The following is a 19712-nucleotide window of genomic DNA, read 5'->3' as shown; positions in this document are numbered from 1 at the left end:
GCCATTTTTCCCATTTTGAGATATTTAGGATTATTTCCCCTAACGTATCTGATTCGGTTTGTTATTTTATGACATTTAAACATCAAATCAATACAAATCTAGGGAAATGCTTATGCCAAATGGTGTTTAAAATAAAATGTATATTTCAATAAATCTCATGGATGGAAAACCTCAAAAAGTAGATAAATTGATTTGAGTTTTGGAGAAGCAGCCTTCAGTTGTATTGAAATATTATAGTGATGTATAAAACGAAAGTGAACCCAACGAGCGAGTCGGGTGGCCTTGAATGATATAATCATTTAATGTATGAAGACAAAATTAGAAAAAAAAATAAAGTTTAGTAATAAATTGATAGAACTTCAACTAAATTGACAAATAATATAAATTTAGACAACATTTGTGTTTTCAAAAATATTCAAGTATCATTTTATATGTTTCATTACTGACCTTTTTATAGCCTACAATTTTATTTTAAAGAAAGGGAATAAGCTCGTATTTATGTGCCTCGTGCAGCGATGGTCTATTGACATCCGTGACTATATAATATATTTACGGAGAAATACAAGCTATTTCGATCATGCACTCTTCGATTTAATTTTTCCACGACTGTATCGTGAATATTAAAAGAGGTCGAGACGAATCTTTTGAGCCATCAACTTTGACCTGTTCTGTAGATATTTGCCAGTAAATCTGTGTTCGATGAAAACACTTTATCATTGGCTGTACGGAACAATGTTTTATCCCCCAAACCCTATTTTTTCCAATAGATAAATTATTATTACCTGAGGGTATCAAGAGAGATATAAAATGTCATCATTCACAGGAAGTCATGGCTTGAAAGCGATAGCAAAATGTAGGCATGAATTGCAATCCGATTTTGGAAGTATCGACGAATTTAAAAGAAAATGGACTTGTTTAATACGATCCGAATCGTGACAAACTGCTTAACTTTCGCGAGATTGATTTTAAAAAAAGGTTTTAAAAATGCATGTAGAGGTTCTAGCTGGCTTGTAAGAAATTCCTTGGGCTTCACAAACGTAGACTTTTAGTATATATATATATATATATATATATATATATATATATATATATATATATATATATATATATATATATATATATATATATGAAATATACATATCACTAATGAGAAATGAGACGAGTCGTTGACGTTAGATGACAACATACATCTTTATTAGCAAATATACTTGATCGTTTCAAAGGCCTGCTTTATCACTCTTTTTTGATAAGGAGTTGTGCAAGCTACGGACTTTGAACTTACACAAAGTGAGGCAGAAAACTTGGTTCTGGGGAAGAATCAACAATGGAAATTTATAGAATGAATAGATTCAGACCTGCCACTTCACGAAAAAGGAAATCAGTATGACATTGTAAAAAAATCAGTATCTGGGGAAAAAAATCAGTATGAGACGTAAAAACAATATTTATTAAGAAAACATAAGGCTTTAATAGCCTCCTTACCTTTTTGGTCGATCCCAAGTGTCACAATTTGACACTTGTCACTCAAACTAACCGAAGCGTCACAACCTCCCCCCCCCCCTTATTTTCCCCCAACACCCAAAATGGCACGCACAACGCCAATCTGGCAATCGGACTACTAACTTATTTAAAGATGGTGGCACTTGGTAACGAGTCAGAAGCCAGGGACCGCGGTGGTTTACCAGTACAGCTCGCTGTCGCTTCACAAAGGAAATGAAAACTAAATAACGCGCCGTGTGTGTTTTCTATCTGTGTGAGGGCATCACAAAGAGGCTCGCTACGTCATGTGATCTATCGAGGTATCGCGGGACGGGTCAAAGTTCACGAGACTTGAAAATTTTAACGTGCAACATAAAGCACAAAGTAAACGTAAAAGAGAGGGGTGGAGGGCTGCGGGCCCTTGGTCACTTGGTGAAATCGGTACGATCGGCATGCAGATCGGGAAATCGGTACGATCGGCAAGTAAATCCGGAACTCGGTAAATACGAAAAAAAGGTCTTGCAAATCGGTATGATACCGATTAATCGGTATGAACGGCAGGTCTGTAGATTAATGAATGTGTAGATATGTAAATAAATTGAGAAAACCTACTGCCACTACCACCACCACTGCCACCACCACCACCACCACTGCCACCACCACCACCACAATCAATACTACTACTTCTACTACTACTACTACTACTACTACTACTACTACTACTACTACTACTACTACTACTACTACTACTACTACTACTACTACTACTACTAAAACTTGAAGTATTTTATGTAGTAGTAGTAGTAGTAGTAGTAGTAGTAGTAGTAGTAGTAGTAGTAGTAGTAGTAGTAGTTATAGTAGTAGCAATAATAATAGTAGTAGTAGTAGTTGTAGTAGTAGTAGTAGTAGTAGTAGTAGTAGTAGTAGTAGTAGTAGTAGTAGTAGTAGTAGTAGTAGTAGTAGTAGTAGTTATAGTAGTAGCAATAATAATAGTAGTAGTAGTAGTTGTAGTAGTAGTAGTAGTAGTAGTTGTAGTAGTAGTTGTAGTAGTAGTAGTAGTAGTAGTAGTAGTAGTAGTTGTAGTAGTAGTAGTAGTAGTAGTAGTAGTAGTAGTAGTAGTAGTAGTAGTAGTAGTAGTAGTAGTAGTTATAGTAGTAGCAATAATAATAATAGTAGTAGTAGTAGTAGTAGTAGTAGTAGTAGTAGTAGTAGTAGTAGTAGTAGTAGTAGTAGTAGTAGTAGTAGTAGTAGTAGTAGTAGTAGTAGTATTTGGTCTATGGTTATCAATTCAAGCTGTTCCATGAGTCAAACGTCCTTTTTTTTGAAAAATATAAAAAATTTTTGCCAAATAATTGAAGAAGATTCTGTTATAAATGTTTTATGTGTACGTGGCAATTTACTTGGGGGTACTTAAAATGTATTGTGGTCACTTTCATCAGAATTATGGACACGACGTCCCCGGTTTGATAGTTTTTACGAAATTGAGGGTCACTTAACTTGATCGCTATTTGAAGGATGAGTTTACTGGCCAAATTTTTAAATTGAAAAAAAAAAGCTTGAGCATTTTAAAACGCATATTCCATTAAACGTGCCCAAAACGATATATAAGGGGTCCCCAACCAACATCAACATATAACATGTAGGACGAAACATAATGGATAATTCATCAAAAACAAGATTTCTGATGTCAACAAGAATCACCCATGTTGTCCAAGTGAGAAAATTGAGATTTGATGATCTTTCTCAAAGCAAAAAAATCCAAAGTGCCTGAAACTGGACTCGAGTTCGGGACCTTCCGGGTCACAATGCAATGCCTTAACCACTCGACCACTTCGCCCCTATTATTCTCAGAGACAAATGCATTTATAAAATTAGAAATAAGTAAAGAAAAAAAATGTAATTAAAATTCCATTTATCCATTCCATAGTAGGGGAAATTTATATCTAAGAGTATATTACAAGGGAAGACTGGAATAACCAAGACGTTAGCCGCAATGCAGCGCCGCAGACTGAGGTAAGGCGAGGTGAGTTGCTCACCGCCACACAGTGGAGTGGGAATTCAAACTCGGTACCTTTCGATCGTAACGCTGAGCCGCGCTACCCCGTATATTAAATAAAAAAACCATGTATACTGCTTAGAATTATTTAAAATTATTAAGTATCTAACTTCATGTTATATCCACCGCTATATCAGGTAGATTATGTGGTAAGTTACAAACAGTATAGATAGTGGAGCAGGTAATTATGTTGATAATAATAAGCAATGAAGTGAATAGAAAAGTGCCTGAAGATAATAGGGAATAAAAAATCTTCGTGGTAATAAGGACTCGAACCTTAGAAATGAAGTGAGTAGAAAAGTGTCAGAATACAATAGAGAACATAAGAAAAAACTTCGCGGCGATGGGGCCTCAAACCCATTTATATTCACCCCAATATTCGTACTTACTCATTGTCTTAATCAATTCCTTGTTATATGTTTATGTTATTTGTTTGTGTTGGCTAATAAACTTAACTGCTGCTTAACAAGCTTTGCGTCGTTTGTGTGTTTCACCAATGACCTCAAAAAGTCGGGAGAGCGGTTCAAGATAGACGCGGTGCTTGATGCCACTTTTATTGGAGTGAGGGATGTCTTCGACTGTAGATTTACCCTCTCCCAGCCGCGGGTTTGTTTGTTTTTTGCACCCGTTTGGCCCATTTTGTGACGTCATCTGAGAATAACCCTCTTCGCCACCTAGCCTGCACTATTTTTAGCATCGCCTCAATGGGAAAGCCGTGACAGAGGTCGGACAAGGCCATAGGTCAGCGCGCGCGTTGTTCAAGGTTCAAAGGGGTGTGCAGTTGGCTAGCCAACACTGCACACTACACAATGTACGCCTACCGTATTTTTGATTGTTAAGAAGAATAATGAGAAGAAGATAACATACTTTTTAAAAATGTTTGATAATACTATAATACTGTAGTTGAAGTTTGAAATATAAGTTAGCAATAGAAATTAGACCACACTATTGTTGTCTTGAGAAGTGTCTACAGTGGTAGCTAGTGTCGACAGATGCAGAAAAAGTACGTTACACAAATCAAATGCATTGTAGGGTCCATCTCTGTAGGTCTATAACTATATTTAGGTGATAAATGATTGCACAACTGTGATTGGTAAATTTATAACTACTGCTGCAAAAATACAACAACAAATTATTTCTTTTTAAACGTAATGTTTTTATGCACCTCCGTTGACGGTGTATCTTTTATACACCTCCGTCACGATGCGCATTCCACCCAATTTCATCAGCGATATTGTGTTTCTGTATTCGGACATGGCAAAAGTTATATTGTGACATATGTAGGATTTTTTGTTAATAAATTTATACAATAATAATAAATCAAACTAAAAAATCGAAATATAGAACCAGAAAATAGAAGTTGCATTGAAGGTAAAATAATGTCTTAGAAAGACCTTATTAAATGTGATGGACAGTTAGATGGCTCCGTAGCGCAGTGGACAGCTGTCAGATTTACTGAAAGTACTGGGTTCGATTCCCATTGTAAACATATATTTTTTAAAAGTTTACTTTATTGAGAAAGACATCTTTTTTTTTCAAAAACTTTTTATCGTGTTTAAAAACAATTAGTTTTCTAAAATTCTTTATTTATTTAAGATAAGTATTTGTGTGCCATGTTTCTTTTTACCTTTGATTTTTTAAATTATTGTGAATATTCTTTAATTTATTATCATTGTATAAACGTACATCGGTAATCAATAAGCAGCGTGCTAAACTACAATCTAAAATTATTTAAACCTCATGGTCGTATGCAGTAACATTTTCATTAATTAACCATCACCGCCAACGGAGGTGCAAAAAAACGGTGCGTTGTAGTTGTAGTAGTATGAACAGTAGTAGTAGTAGTAGTAGTAGTAGTAGTAGTAGTAGTAGTAGTAGTAGTAGTAGTAGTAGTAGTAGAGTAGTAGTAGTAGTAGTAGTAGTAGTAGTAGTAGTAGTAGAGTAGTAGTAGTAAATAGTAGTAGTAGTAGTAGTAGTAGTAGTAGTAGTAGTAGTAGTAGTAGTAGTAGTAGTAGTAGTAGTAGAAGTAGTAGTAGTAGTAGTAGTAGTAGTAGTAGTAGTAGTAGTAGTAGTAGTAGTAGTAAGTAGAGCAGCAGCAGCAGTAGCTGTAGTGGCAGTTGTTGCAAGTGGAGGTTAGTGGTGGTCAATCCTAGTGTTGAGTCCGCGTGGAGTCAGGTGAGTTTCCCTACGGTTCATATAAACCGCTTACGTGTCAAAACGACACGTAAAAATAGTACTGTCACGTGATTATTTTTCTCCACGAATCAGCGTGAGACGGTAGACATGGAGGAACCTCCCTGACCCATTTTTAAACCTGCCTGTTCCCAACCTGGTTCAAAAAAAAACCCAAAAAACTCGCGCTTGGGAACAGGCCAGGTTTAAAAATGGGTCAGGGAGGTTCCTCTACGTCTACCGTCTCACGAACACACGCTGATTCGCGGAGAAAAATAATCACGTGACAGTACTTTTTTTACGTGTCGTTTTGACAAAGAAGCGGTTTATATGAACCAACTTGGCGCTCGCTAGAGATTCTTCAACTTCAAGCAACAACTCTATTTTTATACACATAAAACATGTGTGTGTGTCTGTCTGTGTGTGTGTTTGTAGAGAGAGAGAGAGATATTTTCTGGTGAATACTTAAACTATCAGCTGTGATCGTGAATTGTTTTCAGATGTAAACATGCAACAACACTGATTGTATTCTTTAAATTATTATGTTAAATTTCTGATAATTTACAAAGCGACTGCCGACAATTAACCATGCAGAATAATATAAATTGTATACGAATAAACCCCATCCCCAGAACATTTAAAGTGATCGTGCAAAATCTCAACCATGCCCTTCTAGTTGTTTAGGAGATTATGCGAGTCAGACGGACAGACAGAAAGTGCATTTATATAGAGATACTAGATTTCTCTTTAAACTGTGTATATAATGCTTAATCATTAATGACATTTTATGAATATTCATAGTTGACCATTTTTGGTGTTTTTATTTTAATTTCACATCAAATTGTGGATTAATTCAAAACAGCATAATTACAATGTTTATCGCCATGTTATACTGTGCCCTAATTAGCATTGGTTTACCTTAATAAAAATGACTGGGCTTCAATTTCATGTATGCCTTCATGTCTGTTGTGGCTGTTTTACAGATTTTGTTATGTAATGCTGTAAATTGGTATTTTGCACTTTGCGCTATTGCCTCAAAAATTCAAAATTTAAAATATTCATATTTTCCTTAAAAATAAAACTACATAGCTACCAAAATGCTTACAATGACAATCGCTGCCAGACTAGTATAAATCATGTTCAATATATTGGGATTTGAAAATTGCTTTTGGGTATCTACTTTTACTCAGACTTAAAGAAGGAAAATATTACAACATAAAATTCAAATAAGACTTTTCATTAGGAAGTTAAAGTCATATAATAAAGTCAACCATTTGTGGTATTGTCGTAAATATACTTGTGAAATTGGCAAAATAAACTGGATAAGAAGATAACTTTAGTAATGATAATGTATATATATAAGTAAACATAAAATTTTTTTTTTCACAAAGTGATGATGATGATGATGATGATGATGATGATGATGATGATGATGATGATGATGATGATGATGATGATGATGATGATGATAATGATGCATGATGGTGATGGTGGCAGTGGTAGTGGGACTGGTGGTGACCATGATAGTTGTAAGTGTAATTAGTCTTTGCAATAAATGGTAATAGACCTACACAGTATACAATGTATTTGTGTAACATACTTTTTTCTGCATCTATCCACACTACGACTGTAGGCCTATACTTCTTAAGACAAAAATAGTGTAGTCTAATGTCTGTTGCCAACTGATATTTCAAACTTCAACTACCGTATATCAAACATTAGAAATAAAATATAGGTCTATATATTATCTTCTTCTTCTTCTTCTTCTTCTTCTTCTTCTTCTTCTTCTTCTTATTATTATTATTATTATTATTATTATTATTATTATTATTATTATTATTATTATTATATTATTATTATTATTATTATATTATTATTACTATTATTATTATTATTATTATTATTATTATTATTATTATTATTATTATTATTATTATTATTATTATTATTATTATTATTATTCGTGTGTACTTGTGGAGTTGACAAAATAAACTGAGAATAAGAAGATAACTTTAGTAATGAGAATATAATTCCGAAGAAAGCGTAGCCTACAATTTAAAATAATTTTTGATGTGCCATCTGAGAAAGCTTTGCTATATTGAAGACCAGGAACTGGTTTAACTCGTTGAATCATTGTTGTTTTTTTTTTGTTTCTAATTAATTTTTGTTGTTGTTGTATTTCTAGAGCAGTTATAAATTTACCAATCAGAGTTGTGCAATAATTTATCACCTAAATATAGTAATAGACCTACAGAGATAGACCCTACAATGCATTTGATTTTTGTGACGTACTTATTCTGCATCTATCCACACCACGACTGTAGGTCTACACATCTCAAGACAACAATCGTGTGGTCTAATGTCTATTGCTAACTTATATTTAAAACTTCAACTACAGTATTATAGTATTATATCAAACATTTAAAAAAAAGTATGTTATCTTCTTCTTCTTCTTAACAATGAAAAATACGGTAAGCGTACATTGTGTTGTGTGTAGTGTAGGCTAGCCAACTGCACACCCCTAAACTGCACTGCTTGAACACTTGGAACAACGCGCGCGCTGACTTATGGCCTTGTCCGACCTCTGTCACGGTTTTCCTATTGTGGCGGTGGTAGAAATAGTTTAGGCTAGTTGGCGAAGAGGATTATTCTCAGATGACGTCACAAAATGGCCCAAACGGGTGCAAAAAAAAACTCGCCTCCCCACCAGGCGGAGTTATCGTACCAGTAGGGTCCCGGATTGGAGCCCCCATCACTGCGAAGTTTGTTTTTAATTGTCTATTGTCATCAGGCACATTTCTACTCACTTCATTTCTTGTTAAACAGAATATATACTTACAAACTGTCACATTTATTTGAGACAAAGGCGAGATCCAAGCACTTGTTGATGGACACAAAACTACATAAACCTGTGGAAATATAATATAAAATGTTAGGCACTCTGTCAATTTGCGCGATCGATGAATTGCGCAACTCTTTTCATGAATCCACATAATGCACAACTACTGCTATCAAAAATACTACTACTACTACTACTACTACTACTACTACTACTACTACTACTACTACTACTACTACTACTACTACTTCTACTACTACTACTACTGCTACTACTACTTCTACTACTACTACTACTACTACTACTACTACTTCTACTACTACTACTACTACTACTACTACTACTACTACTACTACTACTACTACTACTACTACTACTACTACTACTACTACTACTACTACTACTACTACTACTACTACTACTACTACTACTACTACAACTACAACTACTACCACTACGTCGACGACGACGACGAGGATCTCTACAAATACTATTACTAATACTAATACAAGCTTAATGAAATCACCACCGCATAGCCGTTATCAAATAAATTACTTATACAATCATCAATGTTGTTATCTCCAATTTCATGTCATATTAATATATTGTATTGAGCACCGTCAAAGCAATCCTCTCTCAACAACCGTAAAATGATATCAATCAAATTACTTATAATAATCGATGGACTTTTGACGACGTGCACTTATTTTCAGGCCATATACCCCATTCCTTATGGGCTCATAGTTGTAATGGAAACATCAGGAAAAAATGACCCAAATATTTTCCATTAAAATAATGTTAAACTGGGCCCATGAGTGGGTTAGGATCTTAGACCTGCATATTTGTACACGTCGATTTTTGCGCAGTCTGTGGATCCACATAAAACAACAATCTATCTCGCAAATCGACAGAACGCACCTAACATGAAATAAGCAACATCGCTTTTATATGGGACTATCATAGATTAACGATAACATTGTTGCATTACACTGGGAGTAAAATGATCTGAAAAATCCTCTGTTGCTCAATGTTTGTGTTTTGTGTTGCAGTGAGGATTCACCGAGGAAAAGCGTAGCCTTGTGAGGAATTAGAACCCAACGATTGTGTATGAAAGGTGCTAGACGAAACAAGAAAGAAAAATACAAGAAAAAACCGAGTCACCCTCGACTGGGGGTTGAATCTAAGACCTTCTGATTACCGTAATCAGGTCTGAGGTTCGATCACCAGTCGAGGTGGACTGATTTTTTGAATTTTTTTTTTTTTTTTTTGGTATTTTTCTTTCTTGCTTTGTCTGGCCCCTTTCATACACACTTGTTCCGTTCTTTATCTGAAACCGGTGTCTGCTCCTTAATTTCTAAATATGATAATTGTGAAGAACATAGCCATGAATTAGTTCCAACTATCGATTAACCTATGTGGTGTATTGGTAGCACGTTTGGCTAATGGTCAGGATATCTGAAGTTCGAAACCTGTTGCGGTTGTCAGACTTTTTGTGGATGATTATTTTCTTTTATGTTTCTCTCTGCATTTTTTTGGCACTGTACTATTCTAATTTTACTCAAATCTTTTTCTGATACCTGTGCCTGCTCTCAAACCTGTCGTTTTCATATTTCCAAAATAAAACTGTTTACTGTTACAAAAAAAACCTCGTAAAATTACGAAAGTAGTTTTCAAGATTGCATGTCTGCATATGTCTTCGTGTTCAACGTTTGTGTTTTGTGATGCAGCAAGGGTTCACAACAAAAACGCGTACTCTTGTCAAAAATATATGATGGAGTAGTACCACCCTCGACTATATGTTGTTAGAGAATGTTATAATTTTTGGATGGGCCTCCAGAAGAAACTAGAGGAAACTATTCAGGAATTGGCAGTTAGAATTCCCAAGAGCGCTGTCACATGCGATTTCCCATCGACTAAAAAATAAAATCAGCTCTTGACACACCGAGCAAGCGTGTAGACGGAAAAAGAGAATGTCGAGTTCGCCTAACGCCAAAACAATTCGGCGCATGTCACGGGTCACTTTCGTTTCAGTGGCACCGCGTTAGTTACGACTGTATCAAACCATGAAATTGTTTTCTAAATAGATACAGGGTCAGGTGACAATTTCATTTCAACTAGGACGTGGGATAGGATTGGTAAATCTCAAATCCCCAATGTAAACATCAAGTACCAATGTGCATCCAACCAGGAACTCCCCGTCATGGACATTGTTTTCTTGCCTGTGGCGGTGAACGATACGCTGCAATACACATGCTCAATGCTTCGGTAGATCAACTTTTTCAAACGAAAAAAGTAAGATCTTCAAAAGGCATACAAACAAGTGTGTGAAGAATTTCCTGATGTCGTCAAACAAGAACTCGGTAATTGAAAGATTTTGAACTTGACATTAAATTCAAAGCCGATGTGACGCCTCTGTTTCACAAGCCTCGTTCCGTCCTATATGCGATTCTGGACGACCTCAGCAAGAACCGTAGATGACGGTTTTGCAAAGGGTCTTTTCGAAACCTACATGTTTAAACAAATTTGGAACACCGATTGTGCCAGTAAAAATGAAGAGGTCCGGCTATGCGAGACCGTAAATTCGAGTATGCGGGAACATCTCTGTTATAGTGAATCCGCAATTGGAAACTCACAGATACCCAAAACGGTTACCCGAGGATATCATGCGCGAATTGAGAGGAGGCTTGGAATTTCCAAAATCGACCTAGCCCAGGCTAACACACAGATCCCGTTGTCATCAAAATCGCAAGAACGCCTCGCACTCAGCAAACGAGACTACCTTTTGGCATCAGTTCAGCTCCCAGATATTTTCAACAAATAATAGATCTACTGACTCAAGACCTTCCAGGTGTCGCAATCTATATCGTTGTGAATGGCAAGGATGCCACGGATCATTTACACAATCTGCGAAGGTTATTACGACTTCATGAAAAAGGACTTCGTTGTAGCCTCCAAAAATGTTCCTTTGCAGAACCGCAGTTTTTGGGCCATTTACTATTAAAAGATGGGATTACAAAAGTTACAACAGTTGATACAATCACTAAAATGCCGCCACCCTCCAATGTATCGGGACTATAATCGTTCTTAGGACAAGTACAATTTTATTCGAAATGCTTACCAGGTCTTTCAACTGCCTTTGAGCCCCTCTATGAGTTAACCAAGAAAGAAGTTAAATGGAAATGGAAAGCTAAAGAACAAACATCTGTTCAACAAGTGAAGAGACTTCTTTGTGACGAAACAATTCGTGTGAATAATGATTCATCTCTCGACGTGGGTATATATTATTGTGACGCATCAAATGTTGGAATCGGAGCTGTTTTGTTTCAACGCTTCCCAGACGATAGTGAAATACCGATTGCCAATGCTTTAAATTTTTTAAACAATACTCAGCGATGATACAGTCAGATTCAGAACGAAGCGTTATCAATCATTTTTGCGCTGAGTAAGTTTCATCAAGTTCTTTACTGTCGCAATGTTATAGTCGTCACCTATCACAAGCTTTTATTATCGATTTTGTACCAAAAAAAAACATTACTTGCTTTACCTGCCACAGGCCGAGCCAGATGGTGCTTGACACTAAGTCAGTATGACTGTAGAATTGAATATCGTAAGACAGCTTATCATGACAAAGCTAATGCACTGAGCAGACTTCCTGCAAGTACCAACAGAGAGGAAGATGGAGAAGATGTCAACACATTGTTTACAATCTCTACAATTGGAAAACAGCTACTAGCTACTGACCATCGCTAGAGAATCTGCTAAAGATGACACCATAACCGTCATCATGAGAAACACGAGTCGCAAATGGTCTAAATCAGATTCCAAAATGGACAATCTTAAACCATTCTTCAAGATAAAGGACACGCTGTCAGAGTCTAATGGATTGTTATTCTACGGATCAAGAATCGTTATTCCTAAGAGCTTGTAATAATGTGTCGTCTTCAATATCCACCACGGTCATTTCGGCATACAACGCAAGAAACAATTAGCGTGAACGATCTTATATTGGCCAGGTGTTGATTCTGACTTCGTCAATATGTGTCATGGATGTGTTACATGTGCAGAACATCAAAACAACCTACCAAAGGAGCCAAACCATCCATGAATAACCCCTGACTCACCGTGGAGTCGAGTACATATCGTTCACGCAATGAATTTTATGGGTAATAACTGGTTAGTAATGGCCGACGCCTACTAAAATTTACAATGCAACCAGTTTGACATAAACAAAAACAACAATAACCTTCTGAAAGAGGATTTCGCTCACTTTGGCAATCCTCACGCAATCGTGTAGGACAACGCAGCATGCTTCACTTCTGACGATTTTCATACATGGTGTAGGGAGAGGGGAATCAAACATCTCACCAGAGCTCCCTATCATCCCGCTACAAACGGTGCCGCGGAACGACTTGTGGGACGTTTTAAAAAAGCTTTGAGGAAATCCTCTTTTCCTCCAATACATGCCTTGCAAAAATTTCTAATGCAATATCGTCGCGCAACTTTAGCTTCCGGTTCGTACCGAGTGAATTGCTTTAAAGACGTCAAATGCGTACATTGATCGACACACTCCGCCCATTATCTACCTCAAATTCCAAACCACGTATAGCAAAAACGTGTTATGAATTTGGGACACACATTTATTCGTTACGTTTTGGTAATCGAAAGGACGGAGAGTTAAACTTGATTCCCGCTACTGTCACCAAATTGTCGGACCCCGTCATGTCATGGTGGCTTTACATTGAGACGGAACAACGTAGAAGCGTCATATTTTACAAATAAGCCACATTACAACTTTCCTCGCCAAAACGTACCTCCTTCAGCAAATGATACCATACAGGACTATATCGTTAATAATCCTATCGGTGATTATTGCGGGCGTTCATCATTGAATGCAGCTACCCCCGGAGCAGAATCGAGCCGTGAATCGAAAGGTGTCCAACTGAGATGATCGTGTCGCAACAGAAAATTCCCCGATCGATTTTAGCCTTCGAACCTTTGACACACGTCTCGGGCTAAACAAGGAGGTGATGTGGACTTATACGTCCGTTTAAGGAATTGTTACCTTTTGTCATTAGCTAATTGACTTTAGTTACAGCTTAATTAGTTAATAATATTCATTAAGTCCATTGTTTAAATATGTTTTTTTTGTGCTTAAAATATCAGAGTGGCATGCCATAGATGAGGATGCGTTCTTTGTTCCTTATTTTCCATGAGTTATATTATTCTGTCTTTCTTCTTACAATGTTGTCGAGATAGACTTGCTTATTATTTTTTATAAATAGCTCTCTCAAATTGATTCACTTAACGCGTCTGGTTTGAGTGAATCCACAATATTAATCTGGTGTCCCGTCAAAAACACAACCTAATCTAAATTTCAGAAAGTAAACATGGTAATACTTTAATTCTTACAACAAAATCCAGGCATCAGCAACACAAAGACTGTTAATCAGTAGACTTTTGACCAATCAAAACATGGAATTTGTGACACACCGTCACAGTTGCTCGGACAAACATAGCTGTTTGTTAATAAACAATTCCGTGAAATAAATCGACCCATCTCTGATCATTGAGAGTGTTTTTATACCGCCAAATGGGTGATTAGTTCTCACACTAGTTTCTCGATCATATTATAAACGTTTAAGCTTACACATAATTTTCTGTCATGGTTCTATTGATCAGTTGATAAAACAGTGGGTATTTTAATTAGACACATCCCATCGACAGTAAAACCTGTGTAGAACTGTAGACCGTTATGTTTACCAGTAACTGCCAATGTTTACTGTATGACGATTGTGCGAGAGTCATGGTTATCTAGGTGTTTATTGCTGACACCACCTTTCCGGACTAAAACGTAGCCTTCGTTAACTAAAAGCCATTGTTTTTTGTTTGTTTTTTGTACGATGAGTGCAACCAATTTAGGTCAGTAAGATGGAAGAAAAAGAGATAATAAAAACATTCTAGATGTACAATTAGAAGGACTTGAGGAAACTAAAAGACAAAGGGGAGTTGTTAAATGAGGGAACAGATGTAGATTCCAAGAGCATACAGTGTTCTTGATCACCTAAAAGTCTCACCCAGACACAAGCACATGGTTCCACTAAGAGGAACACACTTAAATTTTACAAATCATTATATATGTAAAAGAAAAAATTACAGAGTAAGTAAAAGAGATGATTTAAAAGGAAAAATATTTCATCCTCTGAAAATAACTTTATATTTGACTGTTTCCCTCCATCTGTATCCGACTGCATCCGGCCAGGGCCAGGACAAACCAATTAATCTCATTCCAAGACAAAGACACAAAGCAATTTGGAAAACAGATATAGGGGTATAAAAGACACAGTAAGTACCTATCTGCTCACTACGGGAAGTCAGAAACCCCACCCAGAAGAAAATGCCTAATACTACCAAAAACAAAATAATTAAAGAAAGAAGACTAAGATCACGGAAAGAAGGTAATTGTGAGTTGTAATCAGTGACTCAACCAATGGAATCAATTGTTTCCTTGAGCACTTTTTACAACTCATTCTTTACTTTCGTTTGGTGACCGTCGTCTTTCGTGACGTAATTCTTGGTCAGTATCAGGCGCAGGTTTACGAAGTCCACGGTTAAAGTAACCATTGTTTAGTGGGGTTTAGAATTTTGAACATGAATGGACAATTTATAAACACACGAGCCTTTTGATTTTATATATAGCGTAATATCCACTAAACGTCCGCAAAGCAATTTACAAGGAATTCCTAGGCAACAGCAACAATTAATATGTTGGATGGGATTTGACGCCTGATAGGCGATATTACAATTTTATCGAACAGAGACGACGCTTTTAACAATCATATACTAATTTTACAGCTGAATACGGTGAGAGAATGTGATTAAAGATCAATTTCTAAGGACTGAACTATTCGCGCTCAGAGCGGGACTCGAACCCAGTGCCTCCCTATCGGAAGGCGAGTGTCATACCAGAAGACAATAACTTTGTAAGATTTGAAATCCCAACGTTTTATGCCGTTTATACCTTCAGAAGATATTTTTATTATTGGACAACAGATTAGGCTCACATACCATTTCTCCAGGTTCCGGTCTTACATTGAGTATCGACATCCTCTACCTCCTCTAAAAGATCCGAAACCGAGTCTCGTTTGCAGGTATTGTTGAAGGTGACATAACAGTTTCTGGCAACATTAACATGCCTATAGAAAACAGGGGGGGGGGGGAATGGGGAGAGAAAGAATAAGAGAGAGAGAGTGAGAGAGAGAGTGAGAGAGAGATTGAGAGAGAGAGAGAGAGAGAGAGAGAGAGAGAGAGAGAGACAGAGAGAGACAGATAGATAAACTATCGTTTGAATGAAAGCAACTAGAACTTTAAAAAAGGCGTACTTGAATCTTCATTCTGTAATTGTCTGTTAACTGCTGAATAGGAAAAAACGTTAGCTTTTGTATAGTGCAATATCCACTAAACGTGTTCAAGGTGCTTTACAAGGGGCCCCTTACTAACAGCAACACTTAACATGTAGAACGAGGCATGATGCCTATAAGTCGATATTACTTTTTTTCGAACAGAAACAACGCTGTTAACGGTCAGCTACTCATTTTACACCTGAGTACGTTGGGAGAATGCGAGTAAAGAGTCTTTTCCAAGGACTCAACTATTCACTCGAACCCATGAGCTTAGACCATATAGCAGCATTCTTTGTTTGTCTGTAAATGCAGGATGGAATGTATGGTGAAATATTATTTTGTTCAACAAAGTAGTGATTTAAAAAGCACACATAACTCTCTCACAGCGTCATCTATATTAAGTTATAACCCTGCATAAATAAAAACACAAGGGAAAACACGGGGAATTGCCAGACGTCTGTGTAATTTATTGCCCCACCATAATGATAGAAGCAAAGAGTGTGTAGGGTAACGTAGTTACCAAGAGCTCTCACTTCTCTTAACCGCAATGCTATTGTCGCGTGCCAGGCGAGACAGCGAGGTGGGTGTGCTCCGCGTGTATCATGCGCGCTAGGCTTACTGATACAATGAAGAAAATACGAGTAGAAGACGGAAGATGCGTGGCTTCACCAAAAGCGGGAAGTGAGAGCTCTTGGTAACATAACAATCGTTACCTACACGCTCTTTGATAGAAGTTACCGAGACCAAGGCCCCGCCGCGCCCTTCACATTCTTAACTCGGTTTTGACGCTATAGAAGTACTCAATTCTACCAAAGGGTAGGCATAATAATTTTGTGAAAATCTCACGAGTCAACACTCTTGTCTTGAACTCGAGAAGGCAATTGGATCCGGCTAAATGACCAGTAAAAATATGGAACAATAAATTCAGGAACCTGACTGGTCCCAGCTATAGACTCAACTCCGACCATTTTGAGTTAAAAACGAGATGCGTAAGCCATCTCTCTCATTCTATCATTTCATCACTAGAGAACTAGGCATGCTATTGTGGTCAATATTTGATATTATATTTAGCGGAATATCCGTTGTGCATGAGGGTACGAATTATTTACATCAATATTATAGCAGTGGACTTTAATTTCGTTATGATTAATTAATGCCATTTAAAACTAGTATGTGTAGCGAATAATAATTAACATAGTGTTTCGACTGGACCGTAAGTAGACGCAGCCTATCTAATAATGGATTCATTATAAACGAATATTTCATTCTTGTCTATATCTATATGTATTTATGTAATCTAATAATGGAAATTGATAATTCAACTCATTATAAACGAATATTTCATTCATTGTCTATATCTATATGTGTTTATATAATTTTAGATGTATGTATGCCTTTCAAATGAATGAATTACAGTTTTAAAATTATTGTTATTGTTTATGCGCGATAATAATGGTATATATTTATATGTATTCATTACTTTGTTATTATTCGCTTACTTAACATTCCTGATCCCACTAACAGAATTATAACCCGTTAGCGTTATTATTATTATTATTATTATTATTATTATTATTATTATTATTATTATTATTATTATTATTATTATTATTAATATAATTATAATGAGATCAGTGGTGCTGTCAATGGTTCGTTAATTGAATTCTTATCATTATCAATGCTCATAAGGAACACAAGGTTTGCAACCAGTCAAAGTTTTGCTCCTATATGTTTCAAGACCTGGATACCCACTAAATGGGGATCTGATTAGCCACTAAATGAGGATCTGATTACATACTTAATGAGGTTCAGGCAGGGACGGCTGGTAATAATGGGCAGGGTGGGCAAATACCAGCCTGTTTTTTTCAAGTTATAAGCTGTATTACCAGGTCCGAAATAATCTAATTTAAATTAGATAATTTTAAAAGTTAGTACTTAAACTTGATGCTTCGTACTGAAATCAATTTGTATGTATATTTGATAGATTGCGAATCACCATGCACCCCGTAATGCATAAACCAGGATACGCTCCTGTTCTTTTTTATCACCTCCCCCCCTCCCCCCCCCCCTTTCCCAACGACTCCACTCCGCCCACATCGTCATCTCATCGTCACGTCGCCTGACGGTGATTTTGCTGTCTGGCCTCTCTAGTACTAGGTCGGGCTAATTCAAATGAGCCCACCTTATAAACCAGTGAGCACTAAATAGAGATTTTGGCAAACGAACTTTTTCTTATTTATTGCCTTACTTGTGCTGGTACCATTGATGTAATAACATTGGGAAGGTTCCAGTATTGAATTAAATTTATCAATTTACTAATATTATATCAAGTTAGTATTAACTCGTGTTGTTTTAATATATTTGTTTATCCATTTAAATTATTTCTTTTTTTTTTCTCGTTTTCTTTAGTGCTTCTCAAAATTCATTTATTTAAATTGTTGTCTTATTTGTTTTTTTTTTTATTTTTATTTATTTTTTTTTTTATTTTTTTTTTTTTTTAAACAAATTAATTTGTTCCTTTAAAAAAAAATTCTTAAAGTAATTACCGCTGTATTTTTATTGCCAGACTAAATATTTTTGCAAAACAATGTATTTTCTATTGCATTCCCTCTAATAAAACACTTTTATTCAGAAGTCACGACTAAATAAATATATAAAATACAACCACCATTTTGGTTTACTCAACAATTGAATTAGTATACGAGAAATACTCTTCTGAGAAAGGAGAGAGTTGAATTCTAAGTTATAGAGGAAATAAAGACGTTTAAAGGAAGGGTGGGCAGATTCCGTACTTGCCCGTCCTGAAGCTAATACATACATAAGATAGTTCGCGATGAAGAGGCGGGAAGCTAGGGGTTGGTTGGGTAAGGAGTAAAGATAACACGGTCGTTATTGTTATAGTCTAACGAATGCATGAGGAGAGATTGGTAGCATTATTTAATTTGTCTTAATTGTATTGTATGAATTATTGGCGAAAGCCTAAGATTAAGTAAACTTTGTTTTTAATTTGTCTTTTTTTGACTATGGAACTGATACTTGTCATAGCAGACCTGCCTACTTGAAATAGGAAAATAAAAATCGTAGTTTTCAGGGTTAATAAAATGGTAGATATTTTAACTATCCTTTAAAAAAATCACCGGAATTTTCGTCTATTAAGGTATCAATTTTTTTAAAAACGAGAAAAACGGATTGGAAACGTAATAATGATGGTGATGATGGTGATGGTAATAGTGATGGTGGTGGTAGTAATGATGATGGTAATATTATTATTGTTATTATTATTGTTATATTATTATTATTATTATTATTATTATTATTATTATTATTATTATTATTATTATTATTATTATTATTATTATTATTATTATTATTATTATTATATTATTATTATTATTGTTGTTGTACGTATTGGTGGTATTACGCTTGTTGTATTTTTTTGTGGTTATTAATGGTATCAATTTATTGTTTGGTTCCATTTACCATTTTTTTCCACTTTCATGTATGTTGTCATCAAATTGTATGATTTAATGGCGAACGCCTAAGATTGAATAAACTTTGTCATATCGTACGGTAATCATCATTGTCGACGACATCGTCGTTGCCATTATTATCATCATCATTAACAACAACAACAACATTAACAACAAGTACTACAATAGCAATAAAAACAATATCAACATCATCATATAATTTTCGTCATCGTCTCCACAACTATCATTCTAACCAACAGCACCACCAAAACCACTACCATAATTACATCCTCCCT

The 19712-nt window shown here is 35.9% G+C and overlaps 1 protein-coding gene across 1 annotated transcript in view; it reads right to left on the bottom strand.

The window, feature by feature from the left end:
- Nucleotides 1–1195: 1195 nt before the first annotated feature.
- Nucleotides 1196–19712, bottom strand: part of LOC144975875 (uncharacterized) — a 41521-nt gene continuing 23004 nt past the window's right edge. The window contains exons 6-8 of the mRNA XM_078920059.1: nucleotides 15612–15739; nucleotides 8547–8616; nucleotides 1196–1307 (exon numbers count right to left, since the gene is read on the bottom strand). Coding sequence (XP_078776185.1) covers nucleotides 1196–1307; nucleotides 8547–8616; nucleotides 15612–15739 — 310 coding nt within the window. The remainder of the gene's footprint in view (nucleotides 1308–8546; nucleotides 8617–15611; nucleotides 15740–19712) is intronic.

Source organism: Berghia stephanieae, chromosome 6 (assembly GCF_034508935.2).
Source record: "Berghia stephanieae isolate SIO BIC M18660-M18661 chromosome 6, UCSD_Bste_1.3, whole genome shotgun sequence".
Taxonomy (NCBI): Eukaryota; Metazoa; Mollusca; class Gastropoda; order Nudibranchia; family Aeolidiidae; genus Berghia; species Berghia stephanieae.
The sequence above is the reverse complement of the archived record's forward strand: the minus strand, read 5'-3'. Positions and strand labels throughout refer to the sequence as shown.